The following is an 18,567-nucleotide window of genomic DNA, read 5'->3' on the forward strand; positions in this document are numbered from 1 at the left end:
ATTAGTGGAAAAACAGGATTCCCAGCCTTCCCACAGAAATGGGAGCCTGGGGGCTTGCTTGGCCCCTGCTATGGTTTGAATGTCCCCTCTAAAACACCTCTAATTGTCACTGACAGTATTAAGACATGGGGCCTTTTAAAAAGTGACTAGGCCTTGTGAGTTGGGTAATATCATGATTAAGGGAGTGGGTTAGCTATCTACAGAGTGGGAACTGGATAGAGAGCAAGTGTTGAGTCCCTCTTCCTGTCTGGCTTGCCCATTCTCTGTATTCTGACATGCAAAACTCTTCACTGGATGCAGGGGTTATGGTCTCAGACTTCTCAGCCTCTGGGGCCTTGAGAAAAATCATCCTCTGCTGTTTCTAATTCACAGAGCCTGTGGTGTGATGTTACACGGCAGCTGAAAAGTAACCAAGATGGTCCCCTTTCCTAGGATTCCCACTGGAGGCCTGCTTCTGGCCAAGCCTCACCTTGGGTATCTCAATTCTCACCCTTGTGGGGGCCCTTAGCTTCTCACAGTACTAATGAGCATTCCCAGGGTCGATGGGGTCCAAGTTAGAGTGAAAAGGCAAGAGTGAGAGTGTTCACGTGGAAGGCTGGTCCAAGGAGACACAGGCCCGAGGGGTCCCTGAGAAGGCCAGACTGACTCATAGAACTGACTTGATCATCTTTTCCAGATGACAGGTCTTGTTACCCAATCCCTGCAGGTCCCAGCGATGTCCCAGCTCACCTATCTATGCCCTCCCTGGTCTGGGCACTCACTAGCACCCTGCCTGTGAGGTCTAGCTGGGGCAGTGGGGAGGTAGCGCACTCCTCAAGGGGCCTTTACAGTTCCTCCCCCAGAGCTATTCCTGGCTTGGGTGCTCCCTGCCCCCCTGTCCCCCTGCCTGACCTGACCCCACAGCTGGGAATGGTTTGCAAGGGGTGGGGCAGCCCCTGCCTATATAAGCCTGGACCTAGCCTAGAGGCCCAGATCCTGCTGCTGACCCTTAAACACTCCACCTGACCCCTTTACCAGCTCTGAAATGACAGGAAAAGTCACCTCTGAGGCTTCTGTCTCTAGTCCAGAGGAGACAGTGCCTGAGCCTACCAAAGCACCCACCACAGAGCCTTCTGGAGAGATGGCAGCCTCAGAATCCACTGGGCAAGAGCAGGCTCCAGAGCCACAGAAGCCTGGATCTCAGGCACAGGACCCTGCAGGCCCTGAAGCTTCTGCCACACCTGCCACCACTAAGCCCGAACCTCCAAGTGAAGGTGACTAGAGCTGGGGGCAGGTGGAGAAGGGGGGTAGGTATGCAGAGAGGGGCTCTTCTTCTCACCCCGGCTTACCCCTCAGATGTCCCCAGTGCCCCACTGCACCTGACCTTGGAGGATGTGAGCCACAGTTCCTTGACTGTGAGCTGGGAGCCCCCCGAGAACCTGGGGAAGCTGGGGATTCAAGGCTATGTGTTGGAGTTCTGTCGACAGGGAGGTGAGCACGGGGCTGAGTCCTGATTCTACCCAGCTGGGGGGGGGGGGTGCTAGGCAGTAGGGACAAGCCCAGTCCTGCAATGGGCCAAGCCCAGATACAGAAACAAAGAGAGAAGGTAGAAGCAGTGGCCTTACTGCCTGGCTATCACCACCTGCTCCAGTGGGACCTCTGATGGCACAGAGATGTCCGGTGACCTCAGGAAACCTCCCACCCTCCAGCTTCAGGGAGCCTCTGAGTATTAGAGGGGGGGGGGCACTGATCTGATCATCTTAGAGGACCCTTTGCAGGGGGGAGTTAACCCCAAGAGGCAGACAGTGTCAAAGAGACGGCGGGGGGGGGGGGGAAGGTGGGGGGACTGTAAAGTAGGAAACAGTGAGGACAGCTAGGAAAAGTATAGTCTCCCTCCCTGACAGCCAAGCCCTTACCTTGCTGTCTGTGTCTTTGTGAATGGGCCCAACCTTCTCCAACCTTCTACATTCCTATCTCTGGCCACCATGCCAAAGCTTAGCACCAGCTGTGTTTGGTGTTTCTAAGTCAGGGAAGGGAGCAAGAGGAGCTATAACCCAAGAGCGAGGCCAGTTCTCTATGCCCCCGTCCCTCGAGAAGGAAAGCCCCCCACGTGAGAAGGATGCCCGTGCCACAGCGGTAAGACAGACATTCTCCATTGTGCTCAGCCTCAGAATGGGTGCCTGTGAACCCCCGGCCGGTGATGGTGACCCAGCAGACCGTGCGAAACCTAACCCTGGGAGACAAGTTCTCTTCGTGCGCGTGGCTGCAGTGAGCTCCGCAGGGGCAGGACCCCCAGCTGTGCTGGACCAGCCTGTCCACATCCAAGAGATCATTGGTAAAGACCCTCCTCGCCTCTTGCTCACAGACTGCATGTAATGGGGAAACTGAGGCCGTGGGCAATGGGACCCGGGCAGCCATTTCCCCCATCTCACACTCACATGCACAAGCCACATGCTGACGTGCCTTGCCTTGTGAAAGGTTCAGGTCCTTCAGCAACAAGAAGGAGGTCAATGAAGCCACTTCCCTGAGTGGTCCAGCCCCACCCCCCCCCCCACCATCAGAGAGCAGCTTCTTGCTGCCCAGAGATGAAGCTCAGGCTCCCAATGCTAGAAGCCATCTAGCGTCTTCCTAAACCTGGGTTCCACGTTCCCTAGAGGTTTTGGAACACACGGGAGACCTGCTTGCCCCCTGTTGTACCCGGACCCTGACAGAAAGAAAAGGAGGCTGTGCAAACGGTCCATAAAGGCTTCTTCATTCCCCCCCCCCAAAAAGCCAGGGCCTCTGTGAGGAGGATCCAGAGGCCAGCTGCTGTCCCTGTTGCTAATATTTCTATTTGCAGGGCGCATTAGCCTTCGTCCTTCCCTGACTCCCCTTCCAAAGCTGATCGAGTTTCAGACTGTTAATGACAGTGAGTCATTTGGTCTGATCTCAGGTCTCTGGGGACAGTGCAGGGCCCCAGGGTGAGGAGAGACACGGGCAAGCAGGTGGTCTGTGGCTTCTTCACCTTCCTTCTTGTTCCTTGAGGTCGGAGGTCGGTGATAAAAATCCCTACATTCCTAGTCAGGGCCTCTAGGAAGAGAGAGGCTCCAAGGAAAAATACTGCTTTAAGGTCCGAGGCCTGAGCTGCAGACTGTCATAGCTCACCCAAACCAGGCAGCTCCCCAGGGACCCAGGGACTCCCACAGAGTCACCCAGTCTTTCGGTAGCCTTAGATTCTGATGCCCGCACAGGACTGCTCATAGATGTCCAAGCTGCTGGACATCTGTTCTGGTGGTTTTCAAAAGCCAGGACATTATCTGGGTGAGATAGCACCCCCCCCCACACACACACACACACACTCCACCACCACCACACACCCCACCCCTCCGCCGCTGCCCATGTCAGCAGTAGGATGTCTGTGCTGACTCTGGACTGATTGGCAGAGTCCCAGACCCTCCCCCAGGGCCCCAAGAAGCTCAGCCTCTGAGATGCCTCTGAGCCCTGCCTAGTGTTGAAAAAGCAAGCCAGACTCCTCACCTACTTCGCCATTAAAATTCCTCTGGCAGAAGAGAAGGGGATTTCCTGGAGAGAAAGGGGGGAGGCTCTGAACAAGTGGGGAAGACAGCCGGACCTCTCATGGGCTGGGCAGGGCAGGGCAGGGTGGGGACCTTGTCCTCGGCTGCTCAGCTGTCCCCTTGTTGGCCACCTGGAGCTGACAGGCATCCCTGGCCTCCTGGAGCTGTCCCTGGAGCATTCCAAAGCGTGATGCCCGTGAGCCAAGTGCCTGCTCAGCTAATCCTCAGAGACACAGTGTCCCTTCTTACCATACCCTCCTACGTGCCACTGACCAACTGCTGCCACCTGTTTGCTGCTTAGGAGGCTCAGGCTCTGTCCCCACACTGTCCCCCAGGAGCAGGAATGACTACAGTTCCTTTGGTTTATTCAGTGGCTCTATGTCAGGAATGGGCTCCCTATGGGAATAGGGGACCTGCCACTATGACACTGGAAGACTGAGACAGGGGAAGAAATGTGTGTGCCTGTTCTATCTTCTGTACAAAGAGACTGAGCCTCCTAGGAGGCCTGGAAGCAGAGACTTGAGCCAGTCTGGGGTGCAGGCTCTGAATCCGGGAGGGCACAGGCAAACTGCTTCCTTCTCTAGGCACGGTGGCTAACAGGTGCAGAACCTGCCTCCCTCCAGGGGGCGACAGAGAGCCATCCAGGCCCATCTGGAGCTTGAGAATGCCTGGGCCCCCGTGGGCAAATCCCAGCCTGGCAGAGTTCAGGTGCCAAGGGAGTGGCGGAGATACCAACCAGTTCACACCGCAGAGTTCCCTGACCTCTCTGGAGCCTCTGAGTTCTCAGCTCCCCAAGGGCCTTAAGGGATTTAGGTCCCTCCGTTTTCGGCATTGATGGCTTTACCCTCCCAGTGAAGAGGAAGGCCCAAGCTAGTGGGAACCTAGTAGGTAGGAGCTGTGCTGTCTAGCCAGGAACCCATGCTTGCTTTCCCCCCTCTCCTGCCTCAGAAGCCCCCAAGATCCGAGTTCCCCGACACCTTCGCCAGACCTACATCCGCAAGGTGGGAGAGCAAGTCAACCTGCAGATCCCCTTCCAGGTAGGCATGCCTCGCTGTGTGACACGTGCCTGATGTGCCAAGGGATGTAAGGATTCTCACTGGAGTCAGCCTGTGACCCACACAGATGGCCGCCTCTTCCCAGTTTTGCATATAACTCAGCTGTGGCTAGACAGATAGACAGCCAGCCTCCAGGGCAGGCCACACACTGAGGACATGGCTCTGGGCAGCAACTGTAGGGGTCAGTAGGGTAGATTTGCCAGGCACAGCTGGAATGGGGTGGCAGTGGGGTGCTTATACCAATCTATACTTACCCCAAGCCTGTCTTTGTCAGGGCAAGCCCAAGCCACAGGCTTCCTGGACCCACAATGGCCATGCCCTGGACAGCCAGAGGGCAAACGTACGCACAGGGGACCAGGACTCCATCCTTTTTATCCGCTCAGCTCAGCGCGAAGACTCAGGCCGCTATGAGCTCACGGTGCGCCTGGAAGGCTTGGAAGCCAAGGCCAGCATTGACATCCTGGTGATTGGTACAAGGGCAGAAGGGAAAGGGCCGTTTCAAAACCATTGCCCCACCCTCCCACCCCTGAGCTGATGGTGGGTTAGGGAAGGCTGGGGTATCGTGACAAGTGTCAGATCTTGGGTGTGGCGATGTTGCAGTGGACCTGCGTCTCCTCACTTCCTTTCATAACCTGCTCCTGCAGAGAAGCCTGGGCCTCCGAGCAGCATCCGGCTACTGGACGTCTGGGGTTGCAATGCTGCCCTCGAATGGACTCCACCCCAGGACACAGGCAACACAGAACTCATGGGCTACACAGTGCAGAAGGCAGACAAAAAGACAGGGGTGAGGCTAGCTGGGGGGCCAACAGGGATAGGGAAAGAAGTGGTCCAGCCAAAAAGGTCCATCTCACTAAAAGGCTTTGGATGGAAAACCCAGGCCAACTACGGCTGACTGACTCCATCTGTGGTCCTGGGCAAGCCTTTTCCCTCTCTATACCACAGTCTGCAGGGTGCACTGCACTAGGTTGCTATGGAACCACCTTATGCATATAAATCATCTGGGGATCTGCTAAGTGTAGATTCTGATGCAGGCAGTTGGGCTGGGAGCTAGGAGCCTGCGTGTTTAAACAGTGCCCACGGAATGAGGCTGTGTGTCTGCCCGCCACAGTTTGAGTAGTGAGGCTCATATGAGTGACCCAGGGGGTCCTTTTCCCACCTCCAAGCCCCTCAGGCCCAATGCTGGGTGGTTCAACCTCCCAAATCTGAGACATGAGGTGATGCCCTCTGAGGGGGGATTAGGGTGAGCAGGAAAGGCATGGACTGGGTAAGAGAGGAGTGTAACCCAGCCATGGTCTCTGCAGCAATGGTTCACAGTGTTGGAGCGCTACCACCCCAACACCTGTACCATCTCAGACCTTATCATCGGCAACTCCTACTCCTTTCGGGTCTTCTCAGAAAACCTGTGTGGTCTCAGTGAGTTAGCCACCACCACCAAGGAGCTGGCTCACATCCAGAAGGCAGGTAAGTGGCTTTGAGCCTTGGGCAGGAAACCGAAATCAGGATCGGTGTACCAGCATCTCTCTCCACTTCTTCTTCCATGTCCCCACATCCCTGTCAGCTTCTACCCAGTCACTGCCCCCTGGAACAATTGTCACCTCCCCCCAACCCTCCTCTACCCCACCCCACCCCCTCACCCAACAGCTCTGCATGAGCTTACGTCCAAGTGTGTACACACACTGAGGGGGGAGTGAGTGTATCTAGCCAGTATGCCTGACTGATTTCAGTAAACATCAGAGCAAAGCCATGCAAATGAGCAGCGCCCCTCAGGAGGCTGTGTACTTTTTCTAAATATGACTGTGGCTGTTAACATCCCAACAGCCACAGGATCTCCTGCACAGTGTCCCCAGTCATACACTCTGAAGGGTAAGGTGTGTGTGATAGACAGACTGGCAGTCTGTAAAGACAGAGACCTCCCCACACAAAGACTGGCTGTGATTTTTACTGTCCTACCAGGCATCTGATCAGTGGGGTCAAAGGTGAAGCTCCAGGACTTTGACCCCTTGCCTATCCCAGATCCTCTCCGCACTGCAGGAATACACCGATCCTGGAAGTCACACTCTTAATTATTATTCATTTTAATTACGTTTATTGGTGAGTGGGTGTGTGTTCACATGCAGGCACGCATGTGGAAGTCTAAGGACAACTTGTCAGTTCTCTCCTACCATGTGGGTCCCAGGGATTGAACTCGGGGTGTCAAGCTTGGCGGCGAGCACCCTTACCCGCTAAGCCATCCTACTCTCACTGGAAGCCACACTCTTCTTTGACATCAGCCAGTGCAGCACAGCCATAAGAATTTTGTGTTTAAAAAGGAAAGCTGTCCAGGTCACAAAGACAGAAATGGAATGTGATGGTCACCTTCTGCCACACTCCTCTGTGGCTCTGGTTTTCCCCGCCCCTGCTCTCTATCCAGCGTCAGCCCTGCTCAGCTAGGCTTTCTCTGGTGTCTCCACATGTTGCCCAGGCTGAGAGTCCCAGAGCTTGGGGTTGAGGCCAGTCTTCTGAAGCTCCTTGCACATCTGTAACCTTGAATTCCTTCCCTGAACCCAGATATTACTGCCAAACCTAAAGGGTTTATTGAGCGAGACTTCTCAGAAGCGCCCTCATTCACCCAGCCCCTAGCTGACCATACCTCCACTCCTGGCTACAGCACTCAACTTTTCTGCAGCGTCCGAGCATCACCTAAGGTGAGCGGGGCCCCTGGGCTGTGAGGCCGGAAGAGGCAGCAGGGTTGAAACTTACTCTTGAGACCTGGTCCCAGCCCGTGATCTTATTTCGTTATCCCTCCTCCGACTTTGCCTCTAGCCCAAGATCATCTGGATGAAAAACAAGATGGACATCCAGGGCGACCCCAAGTACCGCGCAGTTTCTGAGCAAGGGGTCTGCACCCTGGAGATCCGGAAGCCCAGCCCCTTTGATTCTGGAGTCTACACTTGCAAGGCCATCAATGTGCTAGGGGAGGCCTCTGTGGACTGTCGGCTGGAGGTCAAAGGTGGGGGAGTCAGAAGGCTGTTCGTAGTACCCTGCCATAGAGAACAGGCCGGGTCCCTCTTTGGAGCTGGGCTAGATGTATCTTAGAGTGTAAATTTGAACAGGAGACAAGGAGTAGGGATAGGTCAAGGACAGTTTGTGTGCCTTTCAAAGTGGGAAGATGTTCTAGTTGGGGAACTGGGGTCATTGACCTTGAAGCTGTCTGTTCCCTCCTGTCTTCCCCCCAGGCTCTAACCTGTGGCTCTCTTTCAGCCTCTGCCACACACTGAAGGGCAACATGAGCAGAGACTGGGACAAGGAGACCGGTGAGTGGCTGGACCCACTCCTTCAGCTACCAGTCAGAGCACCGTGTCACAGGGATCCGAAAGGGAGATTTCACCTCCCAGGCACAAAATGTCACTGGAGAGGGGCGAGGGAGGGAGAGGAGATGGTGGACAGATCTGGTTTTGCAGCTGAAGTCAACTAGCATGCATGTTGAGTTTGGTAAGGGTGGTACAGGGCTGGGCCATGCTGGTGAGGTCCGCATGGGAAGGCTACATCGACTGGGCACAGGACAGGGTCTAGTCTTGGCCTTGAGTGACTGCAAACACAGATATTCCCTTTACACCCATTTTCCTCATCAGAAAAGTAGGGACCCAGCCCTTGCCCTGCCTTCTTCATTTGATGGTGCTGAGGCTCTGGGTGAACCAGGAAGTCTCCAGAGCCGCACCAGGCAGAGCTCCACACTGGGAAATGAGCCTGTGGAAGGAAGAGGGGGCTCTCTATCTGACTTCCCAGCATCTCTTCTGGCAGCTTGGTCACATACCAGGGCTCAGAAGGACCAGGGCTGCTAGGTCCTATAGACCTGAGGATTGGGTCTTCAGGCTTAAAATGTCCCTCCACAGATACCAAAGAACAAGATACCACAGGAACGGCTAATGGCGAGGCCTGGAGGCTTCCTTCCACCAGAGACTGGAGTCCAGACCCAGGAGTGAGCCTGGCAGGCCCTGGGTCAGGCTGCCTCAGTGTAAGACGGCCCCAGAGGTTCAGAGAATGGCACCCCCAGTGGAGTTGTACACTGGGTGAGAAGCATTCAAATAAAGGTGTGTGGTGTTATGGCGTGGGCTTCTGTGGCCGTGAATGTCATGGCGGATGGGAAGATCTTATGCTACTGTGACGGGAGACAAATGAGGAGAGTGCCAGCAAGGAGGGTCTCATGACGACACCAGACATTTTGGAGACAAGTGAGTGCTCTGGATATCGCTCTCTGATTCACAATGTGCCACCCTAAATGTGTAACTATAGCAACAGACGTGGCATCGCTAGAACCGTCCTAGTTCCATCTGCCTGCGCACCCCTCTCCCATCTTCTCCCACACCCCACCATTACATCATCTTCTCTGCTGAGGTCTGGTTGCCCTCTGACAGTGCTGGGGTAGTGCCAACATTGTACTCTCCATGAGGGTTCACAGTCTTATTAGGCATAGGGGCCTCTTTGAAAGCTGGAGTCTCCTGTCCTCCAACTGAGGGAAGAGCCTAGAATCAAGACTTGGAGTCAATTTTCACCCTCAGAACCTGTCACCCTCTCCTGCCTATTGTCTGTCCATGTAGGGAAGAAATCCAGGCTCAGCAGGCTATGGATTGGTCCTAAGTGAGACTCACCCTCCACATGCCTACACTCTGTAACACAGCCTCTAAGTCCCTGAAAACTGAGATAAATCCACCCACCAAGAGTGTTTTGGATATTTAACTGCCATCAAGGCAAGCCCTCACACTAAAGAGAGTGGTCTCCTTTGGTCTGTCTGGTCTGGCCTGTCACACTCCACACCAGGAGTCATGGTCACCTGGGATGTACTTGGATGCTTTCCTCACCCTCCTCCCCTCAGGGAGAATGTTCCCAAGGGCTATCCTTCCTGGGGTGCTCTTCTCCTGGGGCCAAGAAGCAGAGATGGTGTCACCCAGGAAAATCCAAGCAAACCTGTCTCTGAGAGTTGGTGAAGTTTGGTGGCCCAGACAGAAAGTTACACGGAGACTCCCAGGAAATTCAGGGCAAAGTGCTGCCCCCTGCTGGCTATTTGAAGGCAGCACCTACCGCACCATGCTTATTCCCAGAGGCCCGCGGGGAGTTCCGGACTGTGAATAAAGCAAAGGTGAGAGGCCATCCCAGGACCCAGCCATCCTTTCTACCTCTCCCAAGTATAACCCCAGGCTTCTCTGTGTAAGGAAAGCAGGCATCACAGCACCTGCATGGATAGGAGTACAAATCCTTGGAGGTGGGGCTGAAGTCTCTTTTCCCTGCGGTTTGCTATCCTTTCCTACACAACAGTAGAGAAAGCAAAGCCAGGGCATACCCATTTCTATTTATCCCTGTACCTCTAAAAAGGCCTCATCACCTCCTCGAGGTTGGTCCCTTGGGCCACCAACACCTAGTAACAGGCTCCACTTAGTGACTGTAGGCGTCAGAGTATTCTAGCCCCGAATCTCTGTACTGCTCAGAGAACAACCAGGAACGGGGCACGCAAAAACATTCCTCTCACCTACTCCAGGTCCCTGCCACAGCCTGTCCCACCTCCAAGCCTCCTCCAGGTCTCCAAGGACAGGGCAGCTGGCTCACTTGAAGAAGAAGCCCTGCTCTATGGCATCTCCTCAGAGCCTCCCTGGTGCCCACAGCCCACATCCCAGCTGGGGAGGAACAGTGAGACAGTGGGGACACAAGGGCCGAAGAGAGAGCCGCTGGCTGTGGGGGCAGGTGGGAGCAAGGAAGAGTCTAGTCATCGGCTTTCTCCTCTGGGAGGTCGTCATCGATGGGAGGCTTGGGCTGGCACCGGAAATGGTCATTCCATATCTTCAGAAAGGTGACCCGGAACTTGTGGATTCGGAAGGCGTAGACGATGGGGTTCATGGCCGAGTTGCCGTGCGTGAGGAAGATGGCGATGTAGATGAGGATGCTGGGTTTCTGGCAGGTGGGACAGAAGAGGGTGATGCAGTTCAAGATGTGCAGTGGCAGCCAGCTGAGGGCAAAGAGGAAGAGGATGAGGGCCAGAGACTTGGCGATCTTCAGCTCCTTCCCGTAGTACTTCTGCGGGTCGCCAGAGGACGCTGACACTTTTTTGTTGAGCTGCTTGCGGATCAGGTAGAAGACTTCCAGGTAGATGAGGACCATGAGGAGCAGCGGGGGCAGCACCCAGACGAAGAAGTTGAAGTAGACCATGTACTCCATGCTGATAACTTTCTCGAACTCACACTTAATCACGGGCTCCCCCACACTACCGTTAGCTGCCCACGCTTGCTCCACCACACTCAGGTTGTTCCAGCCAAACATGGGTGTCAGGCCTACCACAAGGGAGAGAATCCAGCAGCCAGCTATGGCCACTGCTGCCCGCCGCTGGGTCACTACTGTCTTGTACCTACAAGGAAAGAGAACAGGTGTGAGACGTAGTCCCCATGATTGTACGTGGGTCCCTCTCCTGAGGCTGATCTGCCCCTAGGGGGTTCTAAGGGGAGGCTTCGCCACATCGAAAGTCTACTCTGTGTGTGTGTGTGTGTGTGTGTGTGTGTGTGTGTGTGTGTGTGTCTGTCTGTCTGTCTCTGTCCCCCAGGGGCCTAATCTTTAGAACCTAACATTAGCCCAGAGTTTGTAAAAATCTAGCCTCATTTCTCCTCCAGCAGTGGGAGGGAATCCTGACTAATGATAAATATAATAACAGAAGCCAGATGATGGCGGCCCACGCCAGTAATCCCAGCACTTGGGAGGCAGAGGCAAGAGGATCTCCGAGTTCAAGGCCAGCCTGGTCTAGAGAATGAATTCAGGACAGACAGGCTTATATAGAGAAACCCTGTCTCAAAAAAAGAAAAAAGAAAGAAGGAAAGAGAGGAGAGAAAAAAGATAGAAAAATAAAGAAAGGAAGGGAGGAAGAAAGTAACAAAGAACATCTCTTAAGAGTCTTAAGCAAATGGCCCAAGGACAACTTGCTCACTATGCCGACCTTGACCTTACTGGTTTCTCACTGTTGGGTTGTAACAGCCCTAGAGGTGGCAGTATAAGGACAGCCCACTAGACAGAGGTTGGAAATTGTCATGAAGCCTTCCCAAGGCCACACAGAAGCTACCAGAACCATCCTGTGCTTCTGTCCTGTCTCCACTTGCCGGAAGAGTCAGATGATAAACAAACCAATAGCCTCCCAAGCAGCCTTTCCCTGCCAGGCTCACTTCTTCTGGTCCTGTTCTGTTTTGCTGTGAGCATCTCTTCTCTTGCCTCCTTGGCTTCCCATTGGCCTAGTCATTACACAGGTGGATGTCAAGGACCAACTCAGCAGTGCTCAACTAATTAGGACAATTCTCAAGGAAGAAAGCCTGGTGTTTGCCGAGCATCTGCTAGCACTTCCTACTTCCTCTCACTCACTCACTGGCACACTTGCATGAGTGCTGTTCTTAGCAGACGCTTGTCAAGGCTTTCTGCGTGGGGCACTGCTCTCCGTGCTGCAAACAAGATAAAAATGTCTGCCTCTGCCTCTACATAGTTCACATTTCTTTGTCTTTTTAAAAACATAATTCATTTATTTTTATTTTTATATACATTGGCGTTTTGCCTTGCACGTATATCTGTGTGAGGGTGTTGGACTCCCTACATCTGGAGTTACCAACAGCTGTGTGAACTGAGATGTGGGTGCTGGGAATTGAACTCAGGTCCTCTGCAAGTGCAGACAGGGCTCTTAAAACCTGAGCTATCTCTCCAGGCCTTGTTCAAGTATTTTTAATCTTTTATTACATTTAGTGTGTGTGTGTGTGCACACATGTGTGTGCACACGCATGCGTGTGCACGCACAAACACACATACCACAATGCTCCTGTGGAGGTTGGAGAACAATTTGTGGGAACCAGTTTTCTCTGTTCACCATGTGGATCCCAAGGATCATTGTCAGGCATGACAGAAAAGCCTTTTTTTTTTTTTTTTTTTTTTAAAACCCAGAGCCGTCTCGCAGCCCCACGTAGTTCACATTTTGGGCGAAGTGAGGCTAGCACAAAAGCAAGGAAATAAGGGGACTGCATCACGATGTGCCCTGCAGAGCAAAGTGATGCCAAGAGGTAGAGTTTTCCACCTTTTCCAGGTCTGCAGACACAGAGGGCATGCATGTTCGGAATGACTCGCAGGAGACAAGGCTGCCTATCAGCCAGCTGTGACAGCCTCTCTTGCCACTGAGACTTGAGGGTTTTTTACTAATATCCCTGGGGGCTTCCCATTTCTTTTAAAGTCACCGCTACCCAGCAACCAGCCATAGTGTCCTCTGCCTGCACTCTAGCGCGGAAGAGAGTGCCAAAGGCGGGGGCCTGCCCAGCTCTGTGCCAAGGAGCCGGCAGAGTGGCTGCAGCTTGCCCAATTGTTATTTTCCAATGCAGCTCCTGGGAGGGATGGGGCAGCCTCTTGAGCACTGGGCTGCAAAAGCGCAGGGGGGGGGGGCGGGGGGGGAGGCGGGTTTCCAACTGTTTCCTTCTGTCCTGTGCCGGAAGGATCTGCAGCCTTCTCTTTCTTAGCCCCGGTTCTTATGACACCCACCTGCTCCTGCAGGTGAGGAAGATGAGGGGGTAACTGAGAGAAGCAGATGCTCCTCTGAAAGGCCAGCATTAGAGGGGCCTTTGGAACCTTCTATCTGTCCCTTCATCCTAGCCAAGAGAGTGAGGACACCAGCAGGCCAACTCTAACACCTTTAAAGCCCTGCCCACCCTCACCCCTGGCCTCTGTGATAACAGGATTCTTGTGTTCCCAAACTATCAAGAAGCTGTAGAGCTGGCTGGTTCCCTGGTGTCTCACTCCGCCACTGCGGTGGAAACCATTCTCCTCCCTCGTATCTGCAGCAGAGCAGCCAGGCTGCTGCATCTGTTATAGTCAGAAGACCTGAAGGTGGGCACGGAGTCTGCAGCTTGCTAAACTCAATTCCTCCTTCCTGCCTCAGAGGGTGAGGATGAGAGAAAAATGAGATAATATGTGTTCAAATACTCCGCAAATACCCTCTTAATACTCCCCAGCCTGAGCTGTTACCCCACCGAGCCCCTAGACAAACACGTACCCGCAGCATCCCAGTGCTTCTAGGAGCTCAGCAAACACAGTCCTAGTGCTAAGTCAAACAGCTAACCCAGGTGCTGCTCATGGGGATCTTCAAGCCCCTCCCCCCACAAGTTACCGACACGAATTGATAGGAAAGACCACAGAAAGGCAGACCGCCGCCCTATAGGGTACCTGTCTTGACTCTTGTCTGGTGGAAGGTGATTAGACAAGATGAGCCTTCCCCAGAGCAGAGGGGCTGCACACATAATGGGGAGGGTGGGGTCAAGGGCTCTGCTCTCAAGTCACTGTGCAGCAAATCTTTCTTCTATAACCCTTTTATAGTTTGTAAAGCCATTTCAGGGGAAAATGGGAGGGAGGGAGGAATGGGAGGATACAAGGGATGGGATAACCATTGAGATGTAATATGACTAAATTAATAAAATAAAATTAAAAAAAAATAAAGTTTTAAAATAAAATTAAAAAAAAAAAAAAGCAAGCCATTTCACAGCCGGTTCTCCGGAGACCTCCATAACCACGGCTGTGTGGGCATGCATCACATAGCAGAACGGCAGTCACGTGGATTAGAATGTCTACCTGCCCGGGGCTCCTATTTCCAAGCCCCAGACCTCCTTCAAGACCCAGGATAACGAGGTCATTTAGATACAGATGGAGGTGGATTCAGAATATCCTTTGCTCTAAACATGGGGAAAACTAGACCTGCTGAAGAAGGTGACCTCAAGTGCTGAGAGGAGAGGGGAGGGTCCATCCCAAGACCCACATATGGACACTGATGACACAGAAGATGGGCATTGACAGTGTCCCAGATGGAAGAGAGGACCGCCTGGAAAGGGGCCTCCTCCCCCTCCCCCCTTACCCTTCCTGACTGCCCGAAGCCCCTGGGGTTAAAGCTTTCCTGGGGCTCCTCCAGCACCGGGTCCCAGTCGACCCTGCAGTACAGGGTATCAGCTCTCATCTGTTTTTCTTGCTATTTTCTCCTTGGTGGGAAAAACTAGACCCAGGACCTTGGCTGAGGTGGGGCAGGCTCACTGGGGCCAGGGGAGACACTTGTCTCTCCTTCTGCCTGATGCCTGGGGTGGGGCCGTGGAAGTTGTCTCCCATGCTTGAGGATGTTTCTCTTAAGTCCAGACCTAAGTCCTACCACTACAGGGTCTGTGTTGGGGAGTCTTCAGTCTCAGACAGGGGGAATGGAAAAGCAGTAAGGCAACCACTGCTGAAGGATTTAGTAGCAGAAGCGACAGCTATGGCGGCACTCACCAATGATCCCAGCACTTGAGGGGAGAGGCAGAAGGATCAAAAAGATCAGGGTCATTCTCAGCTACATAAAAAAGCATGAGCAGGGGGCTGGAGAGGTGGCTCAGAGGGTAAGAGCACTGTCTGCTCCTCCAGAGGTCCTGAGTTCAATTCCCAGCAACCACATGATGGCTCACAGCCATCTATAATGAGCTCTGATGCCCTCTTTCAGCACACAGGTGTATATGCAGAAAGAGCCATCATACACATAAAATGAAAATAGATAAATAAACAATATATTTTTTTAAAAGAAGCATGAGCAAGCCTGGACTACATGAGCCCCCATCTCAAAAAAAAAAAAAAAAAAACTTTTTAAGACAAGATTTAATGGAAGGCTTCGAGCTGATCCTTGGAAGTAGAGGCAGAAGGATCATGTAGTGAGATCCTGCTTTGCTGTCACTCCCAAATGTAACTCGCATCATGGCTCCCTCCTCCTACCATGTGCATTCTGGGGACCAAACTTAGATCGTTGGACTTGGCAGCAAGAGTCATCTTTACTTTCTGAGCCCTGTCACAAGTACTCAATATGGTGTCCTTTAAAAGCCAAGACATTCCGAACACCATAGCGTGCATTAGGAGGCATCTCCTTGTCAATGGCAAAGACGTGAAAATACCGAATACTCAGAGTAAAGGGGTGTCGGCAAACCTGAGATGGAGAGGGGAGGACTCAGGAAGGAAGTAGAGGCTGCTGTTGACCTCTCAGTGTGAGGCAGAGAGGTTCACACATCTGCATCCAAATAGGGCAGGGCAGAGGAAGCCTTGCTCCTCCGCTGGACATCCAGCAGGGCTGCCACATGAGAGGACGCTAAGGGAAGGGGCACCCGGGAATAACAGGTGGATAACTACAGTTCCGTTGCTGCTCGGAGCTAACCTCCCAAGCTGCCTTCTAAGAGCTGGAGAGCTTTTGCTGATGGGACTCCACCCCTCTCTGATGGACCCCAAGCACTCTTATTATCCCCGTTTGATGACAGAGACTCACCAAGATCAGGACACATACATGCCCAAGGCCCCTCAGGCTGGGAGAAGCAGAGGTGAAATCTCTATGTCTGAGATGTGTCTACATCTAAAGCCTGTGCTCCATCAACTGGGCCACTCTGGGAGGCAAAAGCTGAATAGGTTTATGACATGGAGTCCAGGAGACCAGAAAGGAGCCCTGAAAACTAGGGCTGGGCAGGTGGAGCCCTTGACTGAGACAAAGACGGGAGCAGAGAGCTAAATGACCACCAGCAAGGTATCCAGGCAAAGATGGGGGCCAGTGCCTCCCACACAGAAGGTACTGTGAGCATGGAGGCCAGGACAGCCTAAAGGACAGAGAGAGTGCCACCAGGTCAGTCACAGGAGAGAGGAGCTGGCTAGTCCGGCAGAGATCTGGCCAGGGACTGTCTCCTAGGGCCATAGTTAAGGCTCTAAGGCTTGTTGTAAGTGCTGAGAAGCCTCTTTCTACAAAGGAGTAACATGGTCTGTTTCTGGTTTTAAACGATAACACAGTGCCGAGTGGAAGTACGTAGTGGCAGGAGCCGAGGAAAAGCAAGAAAACTAACATGGCAAGCCGGGCGGTGGCAGCACATGCCTTTAATCCCAGCACTCAGGAGGCAGAGGCAGGCGGAGCTCTGTGAGTTCGAGGCCAGCCTGGTCTACAAAGCGAGTCTAGGACAGCCAAGGCTATGTAGAGAAGCCCTGTCTCGAAAAAGCAAAACAAAACAACAACAACAACAACAATAAGAAGAACAACAAAACGACATGGCTACCAGTTCAGCCACACAAGTAGGTGACAAGCACAGGGCGCCTCTGGTGATGGGGAGGCGGGGCGACAGCGGTAAGGGCGTGGCCTCAGAGGGTGTGGCTTCAGAGGGCGTGGCTTCAGAATGTACTTGTGGGAAAAGGTGAACAAGACTTGCGGCTAAGGGCGAACGTATAAGTGGAGGAAGGAATCAAGAGGACTAAATTTTATCCTGACCAAAGCAGGTAATAGGGCCGTTATCTTTCAAGTGTCCCTGACCCTCTCTCTCATCTTGCACTGAACCAACACTGCTCATCTGAGAACTGAACCCCACCATCAGGAACATTCACCGTTCGCGTACCTGGGGGCGCCCTATCAGTTCAGGGCCTTTGCACTTCCTGCTCCTCTGGGAGGCCTGGGAGGCTCTTTCTCCCCCATCGGGTCTCAGGTCACATGCTACCTCCTAAAAAAAGATTTCAGGTTTATCCTGGAGGCTCTCACCATGTTTAATTATCCTGACAGAGGGACCACTTCCTGGCTTGATTTGGCTATTGGTAGGTAGTGTATGTGTTTCCCTCTAGTGCTGTGTAAAAGGTCCCTTAGGACAGAGTGCCGCCCCCACCCCACCCCAGCATGCTCACACTGTACCCCCAGTAGCTAGAACAGTGCTCAGTGACCATGCGTTGAATGAACAAATAAGAGCATGGGAAAATGGATTTGTGAATCCACCGGTCACTTAATCCAGAATGACCAGCTGAGAAGCCACCATGTGACACATCCTAGGAAGCCAGAAAGGAGGACACAGTGTCAGGTGCTCCTTTAGAACCTCAGTGGGAAGCCAGCTGTGGTGGGGCACTACTTTAATCCCAGAACTTGGGAAGCAGGGAAAGCAGATCGCTGCGAATTTGAGGCTAGCCTGGTCTATGTAGGGAGTCCCAGGCTAGCCGGAGCTGCATAGTGAGACCCTGTCTAGAAAAAGCAAGCAAACAAACAAACAAAAAGTATGAAAGGCAGCCTAGAGCAGGACCACAGAGGAGCAGGCCCTGGTTTGTGCCCACCACACTGAGAGCCCAGGGACCTGGTGCCCAATCAGACAGTCACTGATCTCCTACTTGGTCCCTATGACATAGGCTATAGTTACAAGGACCTCTGGCAAGAGAGATAAGCAAGTGCTACCAGTCAGCCACCAACACATCCTGACAGCTTGCAGTCCAGCACCGTCCTTGTCCACAACTTCCTCGGTCCTCCGATCTGCAGTACAGTGCAGCGGTGGCCTGCTGAGACCCAGCTGGGAGTCCCGCAGTGGCTGGCTCCTCGTGGGTCCTTTGCCTCATGAATACCCTCTTTCATGATGAGATCACTTCCCCTTGGAGGCAGAAGGCGCAGCAGGTGGCGTCTCCCGGCCACAGCATCAGAGGCGGGCTCTGCCTCTGAGTCCTTTAGGAATAAATTTTAAGCTGATACCGAGAACAATAAGGACAAGAGAAGCTCGCAAGGCCATCATCAGATGAGGAACCGAGCGTGAGACCTAGGCAGGCAAAGACGCTGCTAGAGAGAAGGATAGTGGGGAAAGGAGAGAGCCCAGGCTGGAAAGAATCTTTGTATTTTTGAATGGCCAACCAGGAAGGTGAGAGGGTCCTTGCTGTCACTGCAGAAAGACTGGAGCACACTGGTCCTGAAGCTGTCCTGGGCTTTGCCTCCTGGCTCAGCCTTGCTCTGTGGTACAGAGTGGCCGACCCCTGGTCCTGCCTGAGCAAGCTGGGTCTCAGAAACACTGACATGCTAGAGAGCCCAAGACGGAGCAGGGAGCCTGGCTCTTCATTCATCTTAGCCTGTGGACCTCAGGCAATGGTTGCATCATCCCTTTGGCTCTACCTGGTCCCACAAAGGCTCACCACAGGCCAGCTTCCTTCCCTTCGGCCTAGGGGCCTCCTCCTGA

The 18,567-nt window shown here is 53.4% G+C and overlaps 2 protein-coding genes across 6 annotated transcripts in view; one reads left to right on the forward strand and one right to left on the reverse strand.

Moving 5' to 3' along the window:
* The first annotated feature begins 1,011 nt into the window (after nt 1-1,011).
* Nucleotides 1,012-8,577, forward strand: Mybph (myosin binding protein H). Its single transcript, XM_051147424.1, is given in 12 exon segments — nt 1,012-1,253; nt 1,336-1,470; nt 2,145-2,227; nt 2,230-2,314; nt 4,482-4,570; nt 4,863-5,058; nt 5,233-5,372; nt 5,890-6,049; nt 7,136-7,272; nt 7,391-7,577; nt 7,829-7,881; nt 8,461-8,577. Coding segments are annotated over 11 exon segments (1,458 nt in total). The 5' UTR covers nt 1,012-1,024; the 3' UTR covers nt 7,846-7,881; nt 8,461-8,577.
* Nucleotides 8,578-9,678: 1,101 nt separating this feature from the next.
* Adora1 (adenosine A1 receptor) overlaps nt 9,679-18,567 on the reverse strand; it is a 33,654-nt gene continuing 24,765 nt past the window's right edge. For all 5 annotated transcript variants that reach the window (XM_051147439.1, XM_051147436.1, XM_051147438.1 and 2 more), the window contains one exon: nt 9,679-10,961. In XM_051147439.1, coding sequence (XP_051003396.1) covers nt 10,322-10,876 — 555 coding nt within the window. In that variant the 5' untranslated portion in view covers nt 10,877-10,961 and the 3' untranslated portion in view covers nt 9,679-10,321. The remainder of the gene's footprint in view (nt 10,962-18,567) is intronic.

Source organism: Acomys russatus, chromosome 6 (assembly GCF_903995435.1).
Source record: "Acomys russatus chromosome 6, mAcoRus1.1, whole genome shotgun sequence".
NCBI lineage: Eukaryota > Metazoa > Chordata > Mammalia > Rodentia > Muridae > Acomys > Acomys russatus.